The sequence below is a fragment of the Macrobrachium rosenbergii genome, chromosome 54, assembly GCF_040412425.1.
Source record: "Macrobrachium rosenbergii isolate ZJJX-2024 chromosome 54, ASM4041242v1, whole genome shotgun sequence".
NCBI lineage: Eukaryota > Metazoa > Arthropoda > Malacostraca > Decapoda > Palaemonidae > Macrobrachium > Macrobrachium rosenbergii.
The window spans coordinates 44,694,249-44,708,664 of record NC_089794.1 but is presented as its reverse complement, the minus strand read 5'-3'; the positions used below and the strand labels follow the sequence as shown (position 1 = coordinate 44,708,664).

The 14,416-nt window shown below is 34.8% G+C and overlaps 1 protein-coding gene across 1 annotated transcript in view; it reads left to right on the top strand.

Moving 5' to 3' along the window:
* Cand1 (Cullin-associated and neddylation-dissociated 1) overlaps nucleotides 1-13,926 on the top strand; it is a 72,733-nt gene extending 58,807 nt beyond the window's left edge. Inside the window, exons 17-20 of the mRNA XM_067098168.1 lie at nucleotides 458-715; nucleotides 864-1,052; nucleotides 9,132-9,376; nucleotides 12,534-13,926. Of these exons, the coding sequence (XP_066954269.1) occupies nucleotides 458-715; nucleotides 864-1,052; nucleotides 9,132-9,376; nucleotides 12,534-12,804 (963 nt within the window). The 3' untranslated portion in view covers nucleotides 12,805-13,926. The remainder of the gene's footprint in view (nucleotides 1-457; nucleotides 716-863; nucleotides 1,053-9,131; nucleotides 9,377-12,533) is intronic.
* Nucleotides 13,927-14,416: the final 490 nt, after the last annotated feature.

Below are 14,416 nucleotides of genomic sequence, written 5' to 3'. Positions count from 1 at the left end.
GATATGAAGAGCTTCTTTAACCAAGTTTCCCTCTTCCTCCACCCATCTATCACAGCAGGATCAGACTACATAAGAATGATTGAGTTATTCACCAGAAACCTAAAAATCATAAGGAATGCACCAACCCACTTGAGATAGCTAATGTTATTCTCTAGAAATGTACTGACATACAGTATTTGTGATTTGTACATGGCACATTAATAGGGTGTTATAGTGCTGAATTTGTATTTGTGTAGAAAATTGTACTCATGAGTTATGAAGGTTGAGTAGTACCCAGCTTTTTAAAATTTTGAATTCATTTTGATGAACTAGTATAGTGGTTTGCTCTGAACTTGACACTTTTATAATGTGAACTATTCATATTGGTAGTAGGAGGTACTATATTAGAAAATTCACTTTTCAGCATTATAATTTGCAGAATTCCGAACATGATAGTTTTAAATTTGTTCTTTTGCAGATTATCAGTCTTCAGAGCAAGAGTGCAGAGGGTGTCAAGGTCTTACAAGGGTTTGTTAGTGATATTTGGACTCAGCTGTTCAGACACACTGAGTGTGTAGAGGAAGGGACACGTAATGTTGTGGCAGAGTGCCTTGGGAAGCTAACTCTAATTAATCCATCCGCCCTTCTTCCAAAACTTCAGGAATCACTCAAAACAGATTCACCTATGATGAGAACTACAATTGTCACAGCTATTAAATTCACAATTTCTGATCAAGTAAGAAAATATCCTGTGAGCTCATAATTGTTTTCATTGAACATGCAGCAACATTATTTAATACTGGACATTTGCATTGTAAATTTTCTAAATATTAACCCTGAAGTTTATTATAATTAATAATAAGAATGTTCTCCAATGTTTGTAGCCATCAGCAATAGATAGCCTACTACGACACAGTATTGGTGATTTCTTATCTACGCTACAAGATCCTGACCTCAACGTTCGACGCGTTGCACTTGTTGCATTTAATTCAGCTGCACACAATAAACCTTCACTCGTTCGAGACCTTCTGGACACTATTCTTCCACAACTCTACAACGAGACAAAAGTTAGAGTAAGTGCACAGTGTGAATTCTTTCTCTGGATCATATACCTTTCTTTCTTTCTTTCAGAGGCTATTAGAAGTACTTCACTTCTTTAATACTGGAATCTTTGGCTTCTCAGGATATAAAAATGTATGAATTCTCAACCTTGGTAATTTGGAAACATGCTTAAATACATAGAGGTATTGATTATATTTAATTTTATTTTCTATATTGTTAAAGTAAAAGTAAAAGCTGTATACAAAGTATCACCTGTATGGTTTTGTAAGGGTTATTTTCTGGAATTTTATCCTAAAATTATATGAAAAATTATCATTTCAAATTTATATCATGGGTTGCAAGCAACAGCTCAGGCTCTCCTGACTTTCAGATGTTATCTGCACATTTTTAATCAGCACATAATTAGGTGTTACTCACCAGTTTAGTTTCTTCTGTTTTCTTCAAAAGAAAATGAGCTTAACCCTTAAACGCCGAGCCTCTATTTACAAAAATGTCTCCCGTATGCCGGCGGTGTTCGGTGAGTTAGCGCCGAAGCGGAAAAAAGTTTTTTCAAAAATCACAGCACGCTTAGTTTTTAAGATTAAGAGTTCATTTTTGGCTCCTTTTTTTTTTTGTCATTGCCTGAAGTTTAGTATGCAACCATCAGAAATGAAAAAATATCATTATCATAAATAAATATTGGAGTATATGACAGTGAAAAAAAAAAAACTCTTATATAATTGTATACAAATCGCTGTAAGCAAAACGGTTAAAGCTAATGAGTTAATTTTTTTAGTTGTATTGTACACTAAATTGCGATGATTTTGGTATATAACAAATTGTAAAACAATCAAAGCAACACAGAGATAAATTGCGATGATTTTGGTATATAACAAATTGTAAAATGATCAAAGCAACACAGAGAAAATATTATCACAAAATGATGCATGAATTAAGTAACGCTGCAGACGTAAAAAATGTTTTTTCAAAAATTCACCATAAATCGAAATATTGTGCTAGAGACTTCCCGTTTGTTGAAAAATGAAGCTAATTGATTGAATATTACTAGACTGTAAGTGTTTTAGCTTACAATTGCAGTTTTCACCATTTTGGTCGAGTTAAAGTTGACCGAAAGTCGAATTTTTCTATTTATCGTGATTTATATGAAAATATTTCAAAATTGATGAAAGCTACAACCGTGAGTTATTTTCTGTTGTATTGTACATGAAATTGCGCACATTTTCATATATAAAACTTTATGTAACGACTAATATAAAACGGTGCAAATATTACAACAACGAGACGAAAGAATTTCGAGATGTTCGCCGAAGTTACCGAAAGCAGACGTAAGGAAAATTTTTTTTTTTTTTCAAAAATTCACCATAAATCGAAATATTGTGCTAGAGACTTCCAATTGGTTGCAAAATGAAGGTAAATGATTGAATATTACTAGAATGTAAGAGTTTTAGCTTACAATTGCGTTTTTTTGACCATTTCGGTCGAGTCAAATTTGACCGAAGGTTGAAATTTTGGCATTTATCGTGATTTATATGAAAATATTTCAAAATTGATAAAAGCTACAACCATGATTTATTTTCTGTTGTTTGTACATGAAATTGCGCACATTTTCATATATAAAACTTTATGTAACAGCTAATATAGAACAGTGCAAAAATTACGACAAAATGACGAAAGAATTTCTGAAATTTTCGGCCGAAGTTACATGCAAGAGGCGTAAGAAAAAGTTTTTTTAAAAATTCACCATAAATTGAAATATTGTGCTAGAGACTTCCAATTTGTTGCAAAATGAAGGTACATGATTGAATATTACTAGAATGTACAAGTTTTAGCTTACAATTGTGTTTTTCGACCATTTCGGTCGAGTCAAAGTTGACCAAAGGTTGAAATTTTTTGTAGTCGACGTACGGTACGTCCACTTGGCACCCAACAGACAATTTTAGACGACGTATGATACGTCCAGTAGGCGTTTAAGGGTTAATATACTTTTAAAACTTAACAGTAATGGGTGACTGGTACTTCTGAAGACAAATTGGTATGAGACAAAAGAAAGTTTATGTGATTAATTTTTTAAGGTGGTTTGTGTGTTTATTCGAATATAAATTTTATATACAGTAGAACCCAGACCTCAACGTTAATCCGTTCTGGAAGAAGTGTCAAGGTTCGATTCAGTCAAGATCTGAATAAAATTTTTCTATAAGAAATAACTGAAAACGGATTAATCTGTTCTTGACCACCAGTTATTACCCTAACCTTGCCTTTTTATAAAAAACATTACACAATTTACAATTAAATAAGTTCAGAGTTAAATAACATACTGTATTAGATGCACTTTTCATTTTTAAATGTATACTGTATAAAAAAAACTGCCCTACATCCGATGCGGCTGTATTGCCAATGGGAGACCGAGTGCCATAGACTAGGCTAGGTACTGTACTGCACTGAGTAGGTACAAAAGTTGTTGCTAATAATAAAACATTGAAAAACAAACCTAATTATTACAAGTAAATTAATAGAATATTGAAAAGCTGAATTATGTCTCTTAAAACAAACTTATGAAAAATTGTTTACAATATGTCAGTTTGCCTTTCAGCCTTTTGCCATGAGAGGATGTAAACAAACCATAGTGCCGCCCTGGTGGGCAGTCATGGTAACATAAATGTAGTTTACGTATTTATAGGAAATTTCATTCAGTCTACTGAAATACTGTACTCTCACAATAAGGTAAACAATCCTCTGTCCGAAATGCTTGGGGCCAGATGTGTTTTGGTTTTTGGAATATTTTTTATTTTGGAACTGTGGGGTTAGGAGCATAATCAAACAGCACTACAATACTGCATTAAAAACATATTTTTCCCCTTTTTATTTTTTTTCATTATAGCTGTTTATTTATTATAGTTATTATTTATATTAATATACTGTTATATGAATGTGAGATCATTAAGATCATCAATAATAAAATAGTGGGACAATTAAGACCATATTTACACTAACACATTTTTTTAACAAAAACATTCTGTAAAACACAAAAATATACATGATCAAAATAAGTGTAATTCAACTTGTGAATGTTAACAATTGTAAGACTGTGAAATACACTTCATCATATTGATCTTGGAGAGGGTTACTCTTTATTGTTATTAACATCATCATCAGTTTGCAGCCGTAAATTTCAGGACAGTCCGGGATTAACATCATCATCAGTTTGCAGTCGTAAATTTCAGGACAGTCCGGGAACAGAATTCACATATGATGATGCATCACTATGACAGATTGTGTTGGATTTTTCATACCACTGTTTTAAAGTTAAAATTATTGTTAAATTCTTGTCTTCATAAAGAAATAATTATATAAAGCAAATTATTGAGTAATTTTTGCCATCAGCAGTCAAATAATCACGATCATGGCAACGTTCAAACTTAGTGCAGTGCACATAATTTGTGATCGAAATGTCTATAAATAGAACAGTAAAGGGCTGTCATTGGCTAACAGCCCTCCATGGCAACCAGCCAGCCAATCAGGTTTTAGCTGTATTCTGTCTGAGAAAGAACGTTTTGCTCGGTGAAGCTGACGATGACATAAGTGTGTGTTTTGAATGCAGTACATAGTTTTTAATAGTGTCTGTATTTTACTGATTACATGAAGAATAGAATGAATCCCTGTACATAGTTTTTAATAGTGTATATATTTTACTGATTACATGAAGAATAGAATTAATTCCTTCTCATCACGCAAAATTGTTGGTTCAGAGATTCTTCAGCAAGAAAATCATTTTAGTTGTTAATAGTGTATGTATTTTACCTGATTACATGAAGAATACATTTTGTAAAACTATGTGTAATATTTTACTGATTACATGAAGAATAGAATTAATTCCTTCATCATGCAAAATTGTTGGTTCACACACACACACAAATAATTTTTTACACACACACACACACACACACACACACACACACACACTGTTCGCATACGTGCTAATACCCAGAGGTTAGAGAGACTTAAAAATTTTAAGTTCAATTGTGGTTCTTGCCGTTTTCCTTTTCTGCTTGTCTGCAATGGCTTTCTTGGAACCCATGTTTTTATCAAAATACAGTGCAAAGAGCCACAAAAACTAAGGAAATAGATCAGAACACTCGAAGCACAGCTAGGTGGGGTTTAAATGACATGTGGGAGCAGTGCTTACTAGCGCCGACTGACAGACATTTTATTTACAAAAATCACATGGTTTATCAGGTCGGATTCTGGTTTGTTGTTCAAGCTCCAAAGCAAAATTTACCCAAAATTTCACATCAAAATCCGATTATGACGAGTTCTGATACGGTTGAGAACTGGAGTTCTACTGTATAGGTATTGAACTATCAGGAAGTATTGAAGAAATATATTCAAATTTTAAAGGTACAGGAGGAAACATGTTCAAATTTTGAAGTTGCAGGATTTACTTTCTGATTTATTTGCTTAAAAAACATTGTACTAAAAAATACTTGGGAATTGAATTAACCCCAAATGGGCTTTGGAGTCATCTTTAAAGTAAGGACATCCATATAATTACTATTCTTTTATCATTGTTGACACAGCAGATATAAAATTGTACATCCTTGACTAGAATTAAGCATATGCTTACTACTACATTATCTTTTGAATTGACTTATGTAGATTGAAAGTCAGGTGTTTTGACCCAGACTCTGGTTAGATTATCAAATAATAATGATGAATATAATCATTTAAGAACCAGAAGGAAATGCAAAGAAATTTTTATAACATCATCTGCTTTGTACATTTCTCCTTACGAAATGCCACCGTAAACATACGGTTCAGAGTTGTTTCCTAAGGATATGAGTTGGTTAACAGCATAAACTTTTACAAGTGATAAAAGTGTGACTTTATATGAGGCGCCTAACAGCAGAGTTTCTCAAGCGCCAAAAACTAAAATTGGAGAAAAACGCAGTCAAAGTTTGGCTACTTTCAGAATGCGATATCTCAGCATTTAAATGAGGTACGACACTGGGGTTTGCTTTAAAATAAAGGTTATTGTGTCTGCTTTCAAACCATCATTGTAAAATAGCCAAGAGTTTAATGCATGCCGAAAGAAAAAGCGATGACTGCATTCATCTTGAAATCAATCTTATACTCCGGTACACTGAATCCCATAAAAACACACACCAATGCCCCTGTAACCCCTCTAGGACCCCCCCAAAGATGATATCTTTATTTTATTTATCATTCTGGATAATTTCCTTGATTATCTTAATCTTACAGGAATACCTAGGTGATTTTGTTCACTTCAAAAAAGACCTAAAAAGGTAATGCTTTACACAATAAAAAAGCAGCAGAAAGATGATAAGATATTTTAATCAGAATACTCTGAGGCTGATACAGTCGTCTCACCTGCAAAACAATAATAATTGCCGTCAATAATGGCTAAAATACATTTTGATTGGAAAACGTAAGCGCCAATTACTTCAGGCGAGAATCAGACGTCATAGTCCAGTAAATCATTATCCACGCCATTCTCATGAGGAGTATCTTGAAGGGTGTCTGGAGTAGCAGTGAGGGTATCTTGATCACAAAAAGCTGGTTGAAATATGTCATGAAAATCTGGGGGATGAATGGAACCAGATCTTTTCTGCTTACATACGCCTCACCTTTGTTACGTAAGCTTTTGGCTACATTTTGCTTCCAATTAGCAAAGTCCTGGACTCTCTTTCTGCCCCTGGAAGGTCCTGGAATATTGTCATGTCGTGTCGGACATGATGAAGAGGAACCAGTATTATTAATGAATAAAGAACAAAAAGAAGCACATTAAATCCAGAGGCGATGGAAAGGAAGGTACAAGAATGTTTTTTATTGCAGTGATAGCCAGCGGCTCCGCTGATGGCTAGCCTTTCTCCTTGGCCGTGCGGGAGGTGTGGCAGGGCGTCTGGACTCATGATTGGTTTATGAACCACGGGTGCTTGCAACTGTCTGCCACCCAGACCAGCCAGTGCAGCCATGTGCAGCGTCACTAAGGAAAAGAAGTAATGTTACAAAACGAGAATTTCGACCTTGTTGTTGCGGGAAATTTGAACTGAAATTTCTTCTCCCGACAACTAGAGGGTTAGAGAGGACGTTAGTGTGCTTAACTCCAAATCGGCGACGGTGTCGCTTACGACACTCTGCCGTTAGGCGCCTCATATCTACTTTTACATGTAACCAGTTTTGGCAGGTTGAAATTGGGTAATAACTTGCATCAAGCACTTGTCATTTTTAATAAACGTTATGTGTGTCTGACAGTACTTAGGATGCTGTTTCTCAAAGAGAATGGTTTGGAAAATTTCTGTTCCTTTTAGGCAAATGGGCATGTTCTTCAATAAATTGGATATTGTTTACCATCAACTTTGTACTGTACCTAGTCATTTTTTGTACTATTACTCACCATGATAAATCATCATCATACATTTTGTAATAATAATGAGCAGTAGCAAAAATGCTCGTGAACAAGAATTTAGGTATTACAGAAAGCATAGATTGCACATATCCTAGGTCATACAAGAGTAGCATGTGTATATATAACTATCTGCATACATACAAACTATAGTTTAAAAACTACTGGGAACATTAGTATTTGACAGCAGTACTATTGCAACTCAGTTATGAAAGTAAAGTTTTATGTTTTTTCTATACCATTTTTGTCAGTACACCTGTTTTTGATTGCTCATTTATAACAAGTACACCTTCATTGCTGGCTAAGAGTGCTGTTACATTTTCTAATTTTTGCATGATTGTTAAGGTACACAAATTTACTTTTATGAATTAAATTTGTTTGTCGATCGTGTTCCACATTTGGAAACTAAACTTAATTCTGTTGTAAGAAATTGTGGAATATGCTACAGCATTTGTAATGTTGGATGTGACATAATCTCAAGTTCTCCTTACATTTACTTGTTTGCAATGTTATCACAATCAAAGATTCATAAATGTAATAATGGAGTAGTACATTTGATTTAGTAGGGCATTTACATTTTTTCCCTTATACAGTCCTAGATATTTGTCTAAGTTTGGATTACATAGGCATTTACATTTTTTCCCTTATGCAATCCTAGATATTTGTCTAAGTTTGGATTACTTAGGCATTTACATTTTTTCCCCATATACACATTCCTAGATATTTTTGTCGAAGCTTGCATTTACAGTATATTCAATTTTTTAAAAACTTGTTTATATCTTTGGTGCTTTTATCTAATTTATGAATAATTTTGTTTTCTATTACCTTGTTATAATGCAAAGATGCTGTAAAGCTTTCTACCTCATAGACTGTACTTTTTCATAAAGAATCATTTTTAAACTAGTGTATGAAACAGGAAGGAAATTTTTTAGAATTCTTGGTAATTAGTTTGGAATTATTATAATCAGTGAAAAATAATAGTGATTTTATTTTTTTATCCATAGGAGTATAATGATAGAGAATCCATATTTCAATCAGTATCTGAAACACTGCATGTAGAGATATTTTTTTTATTCTTAGATAATTAGGAATACAGTAGAGCACACGGTAATGATTTAATGTTTTTATCCTTGAATCCTCACATATCTGAATAATTTTTCTTTTTAACACTTCAACCATTTATTCTAGCAATTAAATGAAAGAATAATTTTCAACCCTTTAGTAACTTTAACTCATGAGTTACAAGCACACAACCTCCAAGCAGGAGAAAGTAGGCGTCTTCCTTGGTATGGTTAGTAATGATTTGATTGCCAGCTAGAGTAACTCATATACATCAGATAAGAAGGCTTTGTGTAAAACAGTATAATTATATTTTGTCAGTGGTATCACATGTCAGTGTTTCATCACCATCATCATAAGCATTTTTACATCACCATTTCCCTTTATGAAATTAGTTCTCTCCACTCTTCCTTGTCCTCTACTCTTTTTGACTGAGCTCCAATCAGGTCTAGATCATTATTGATTCATTTTTCCCTTGATCCCATGCTTCTTTGTATTACTACTACCATAACTCCTGATTTTCTAACTGTTTCTTATCCATGTTCCTCATGTTCAAATTATCAGTCTTTTAGATCACTTAGTAATGCTATGGTTTTAACCTATATTGCAGAAAGAACTCATACGAGAAGTTGAAATGGGTCCATTCAAACATACCGTGGACGATGGTCTAGACATTCGAAAAGCTGCCTTTGAATGTATGTATACATTACTAGAAACCTGTTTAGATAGAGTTGATATCTACGTTTTCTTAGAACACGTTGAAGGAGGACTTCGAGATCATTACGACATCAAGATGCTCACTTACTTAATGCTTACACGATTAGCCCACTTGTGCCCTCAGGCTGTTTTACAAAGGTATGTAATATTAAGGTTTTTTCTCAATCATATATGAAAAGCTAACCACCTCTATTGCCTTTTATGTGGAGGTCTTCAGCATGCATGCATGAACCAACCATAAGGTTGGAAATAGGGTATACCATGGTAGAGATTGAGAGTGAGTGGAGGAATACCCACACTGCAATCACCTTTCTTCTGCCAACAATGAAAGCGGACTTGGCACCCATGTGGTCATTTCATGTCTCCCACCTCAGTAGACCCCATAGCGGACCTAATAGTGCTTCCATTCATATTCCCTTCCATCATACTTTACACCCTCTCCTAACAATTGTAAGTACAACTTTTACTTTCAGTTCCTTTTCAGCACTAAAGATCTCAGGCCTTTAGCCTCAATTATATATTCCTTTCTCTCCACCACAGTTTGTTTTGTAGGGGAAAAGCATGTGTTATGTTTCCCATTGTGAAATGTACTGATTGATCATCTTGTTAATAGGAAAAGATTGGAAAATATAAGAATCAGGACAAAAGATGATGATTGGTGTCATCAGGGGTATATCCCACTAGGATACCATGGGATTCTTATAAATCTTTCTTCCACCAGCTTCCATTCCATTATCACTACCAAATTGTTTCCTCACCTAGGAAGGATATCTCTACAGCTCCAGAGAGGCCTGTTCATGCTCTTTCTTCAAGAGACAAAGGTACTGCCAGGGTTAGTGTACCTCTAGCAGATTTTATGTTCTCTGATGTTGATTATAATGATTTTCCTAGAGCAAGTAAGATGTCACTTCTTGAGTACTGAAAAAGATCTGGCATACACTGGATATTGAAGGTAGTTTAACAGCTCTTTTTGACAAATTAAAAAAAAGAAAAATAATTTATCTCCATGAAAATTTCCCAAAAGAGAAACAGGATTATCTCCTAAGCTGGCATCTCAGATGAAGACTTGCTGATAGTGTGTTTGATGTATCTGCAGCTTCCATTCTTCATCTACTTGTGAAGGAAAGGTACCTTTCCATTGCAGCAGGCCTTTTGTTAGCTGATCCTCCAGTACATTCTTCAACAGCTTTGGCATTAGCTTCAACTAAGCCTATGGCTTGGAAGGCAAACGCAGCGATTGAGAAGAGGGAGGAAGTACAATCCTTGTTCCCCTTCTTCATCTGCATTGTCGTCTTCATATTGATCCTCCTCCTCATCCCCAGACTCCTCTTTGCCACTAAAGTAACAAAAGCAGAATGGGAAGTCTAAGGCCTTGCTTAAGAAGTCCAGATGAAATCTTGTTTGTGTTCCTTTTTCTCAGAGAGAAGCAGGGGTAGGAAATCACCAATGATTGGTTGTCAGCTTCTGGCAAGGCAGCCTCTCCTGCTCATGTTTACTTGGAAAGAGAACTGTACCCTCCTCATCCCCCTAAGCTCTCATCCTCACATCAGGATGAATATATGCATTCTGCTTGACCAGTGTGTGCTTGGTCTTTGGGCTAAGTGCACATGAAATGGGGATGGACATTCACAACTTGCTTACTCTGTGCTTGCAAGGTCTCCTGGTCATGCATGCTCAAGCAACAGGTTAGGTGGTCACTCACTCTTTTTTTGGGAGTGTGTAGAGTGGAACCAACACCATCTACATCTTCTGGGCACCTGCTTTCTCAGGAGAGCATACAGTCCAACCTTACTTAGGGAGAGATATCTAGTTTCAACCACCTCTTGTGCTTGAAGTTTGCCAATGATACTTTTGGAGGGTGAGAGAGGTGATGACCAGACATGTTTCACCCCATTGTCTTTGTATGAGGTGGCTGTGACTAAGAATAGGGGGCAGGGGGATTGAAGTCTGAACTTCACTAGGTTGGCGACTTGCTTTGATTTCAGCAGCCTTCTCCAACAAAAGGCTTGTTCAGTTCAGTGCTTGACAAGAGTGAGGCTTGTGCCTCAAGAACCAATGGGGCCCAAAGATTTTTCTCCACCAGAACCCCTGTAGGTTGAGCTGGAGCAGCATTTCCAAGAGAATATTGCTCTCATTCATGATCCTCTCAACTGGCAGATTGGGCAAACTCCTTACCACGCTGCTTTCACATCAGAGGATGCAGAGGCTACTCCTCTCCAGTAAGACTTGTTAATTTGCTGACTGATTAATAACCTCCTTAGAAAGGCTTTGTGAGGAGTGAAGTATGTTCTCAACTTACGAGTAACTGCTTTGTTTTTATTGCTCAGCAGGCTTTAGAATCATCATGCACTAACGGCATTTGGGTTTGTAGTAGCACCTCAACTTAGACACTTTGTGGATCTGGCTCTCTAATACATAAAGTTCCTGTATCACACTTTGTAGGTCTGGCTTTCTAATACATAAAGTCCCTGTATCATAGCCTTTACTTGAATGTTCTGTAGATGTCGTACAGCTAACAGCAGTTCCATGTAATTCCTGACAAACTAACCTGTGCTGTATTACACTTAACATATAATATAAGTGTGTTTTAAAATGTATGACCTTGAAAATGGTAGGCAAGCAACATATGGTAAATGTAGTTAATAAGTAAAGGAAGCTCAATAGGTTGAGGTGTTTAGTTTATCAGGTCCATTGAGTTGACATTTTTATCTTATGAAAAATTATGGCATAATAGTGAGCCATCTGATCACCATAGTGTGTAGTTCAACTTGGGTTTTGTCAGTTTTAATGGCTTACTTCGTAAGGTCTATGGAGATTATTATTGTAAATTATTGAAGTAGTTTAACCAGACTGTTGAACTAGTGTGGCTAGGTAGAGCATGTACAGTATTGAAAAATTGCTGTTTATGTTACAAGAATTAAGAAAAAAATAATTTTTTTGTTTGCTTTGTAAATGTGATATTTTGTAGCATTGCTACTTTGAATTTTTATAACTTAAGGCATTTGAAGCAGGCCTTGTAGCATTACTTTTTGTTTTTGTGTTGATGTAAGCATTGTAGCTTTATGCTTAACAGAAGCATGCACAGCAAAGAAACAAACGTAGTTGCAAATGTTAATTTACTTTCTGGTACTGAAGTGTTCAATGTATGAAAAGTTGCCAAGGGTAGTTCTTCAAAGACTAATTCATTTGGCAAAAGTTACCAATTTAATTTATTTGTAGAGGACAGTTAAGAAATAGTAAGTAAATGGTGTAAAGCATAATACAGCCCTGAATTAAAACTAAGAAATTCTTTCAGGCTTGAACGACTGGTTGAGCCACTGCGTACGACTGTAACTACGAAGGTCAAGGCTAACTCTGTCAAACAAGAATACGAGAAACAGGATGAGTTGAAACGTTCAGCCATGAGAGCAGTTGCAGCTTTGCTAACTATTCCAGATGCTGATAAAAATCCTCAGCTTTCTGATTTTGTTGCTCACATCAAGTCAACTCCTGAATTACAGTCCCTCTTTGATTCAATTCAGCGTGATGCTTGCCCCACACATGATGCGATGATGGATTTAAGTTGAATAAAGTTGAAATATGTATGAGATGTTATTTATGCTAGATCAAAAATTCATAAAGAATAATATTTGTATACATTGTTTTTCATTTTTATGAAATTGATGAGCTTTGTATACAAAATTTAAATTATAGCGTTGCGATCAGTGGAGTCTTGGTGCATCCCTGGTGGAGTCCACAAACAATTGCTAGCTATCAGATGTACCAGCAGTGTTGGCCATTTTGTGAAACTCAATTTGGGCAGTCCTAATTCATTATATGAAATTTCAAAAGTGCTTTCATACGATGATCATTGGGGTTCAGGCTGAATTAGTGAATGTGCTCTAACCACATGGCTCCAGGAAGTGCAGTGGACAGAAACAGTTATAAAAGGTGACTTGTGAACTAGTTCTTGAATATGCCTCCTAACTAGGGAACTAGTTCTTAAATATGCCTCCTAAGCTGTAAAATAAATGAAAAAAATATCAAGTTGAAGGTCACTGCAGTAACTAGGTAATGTAAATTTTCCAAGTTGTTATGGCTCAGGTCTCTCTAGATACAGTCTGTACATTTGAAAAAGATACTACACCAAGGGGGTGACTTTAGGTGTGTGTGTAAACAGCCACTTTCGTTGAAGTCTGTGATTGAGTCAATCTCCCAGCTTGCTGTGTTCTGTAAATTTTGCATTCTAAATGCATTAATTTTTTTACATTTCTTTCCGATTCCCTAATTCATACCTAGCATTATATAGCTTTTTGTATTGTCAGCTGATATGAACATCAGGTTTTATTTCATTTGTTTTGCATACAGATGTTGAGTTAAAAGATATAAGGTGAAAAACAGTGTTATTGTTTTCTTAAGCCCAGCACAAAAATTGTTTAAAAAAGGAAAAAAATATTTAGTTTTAAATTTATTTAATAACATCTCAGTACAGTATTGTGATATTAATTATGAACAGGTAAAGTGATTATGATTGTTATTTATGTTATTATTTTAAGTGAGTTCATGCGATTTTTTTTAGAAATATCCATGTTGCCACATGAAATTTATCCTTTAGACTGTTACTCATACAACATTTTTTTGTTTTGTTTTACAAAGTCAGTCTGTCTTGTATCTAGATTTAATACTTGTAATATAGTATGAACTTTCAATCTTGTTTTTATGTTTCATAAACTCCTTTATGTTGTATATTTTGTTAACTGCTTCATGTGATTGTATTTTTAACCAAGGTACAACTCTCATGAATAATTGCAGCTATCACAGTTTGCAGTGAAATGTTTTAATTCTTTTTTTGAAATTATTTGGATACATAATAGCTGAAAAGTGTAGCATTTCATGTATACTAAAGTCCAAAAAGAAAAAGCCAGAATTTCTCTTTATAGAGTATAATAGTGTGGGGACAGTCTAGTCTTTTATTTCATTCACAAAAGTATATCCAAAATATGAAATTAAGGCTTATTATAATGCAATAATGACTTAAAAATATGAAGTATAGAATTATGAAAAGGAAAGACGGAAAAGTAAATATTGCTGCAGATATGTATTGTATTGGTGGGGTATTGTATTTTTTATGAAAGATGAGAGTGAGAAAAGAAACTGAAAAACTAGACCATTTAGTTGAAGGATTACTAATCCTTCAAC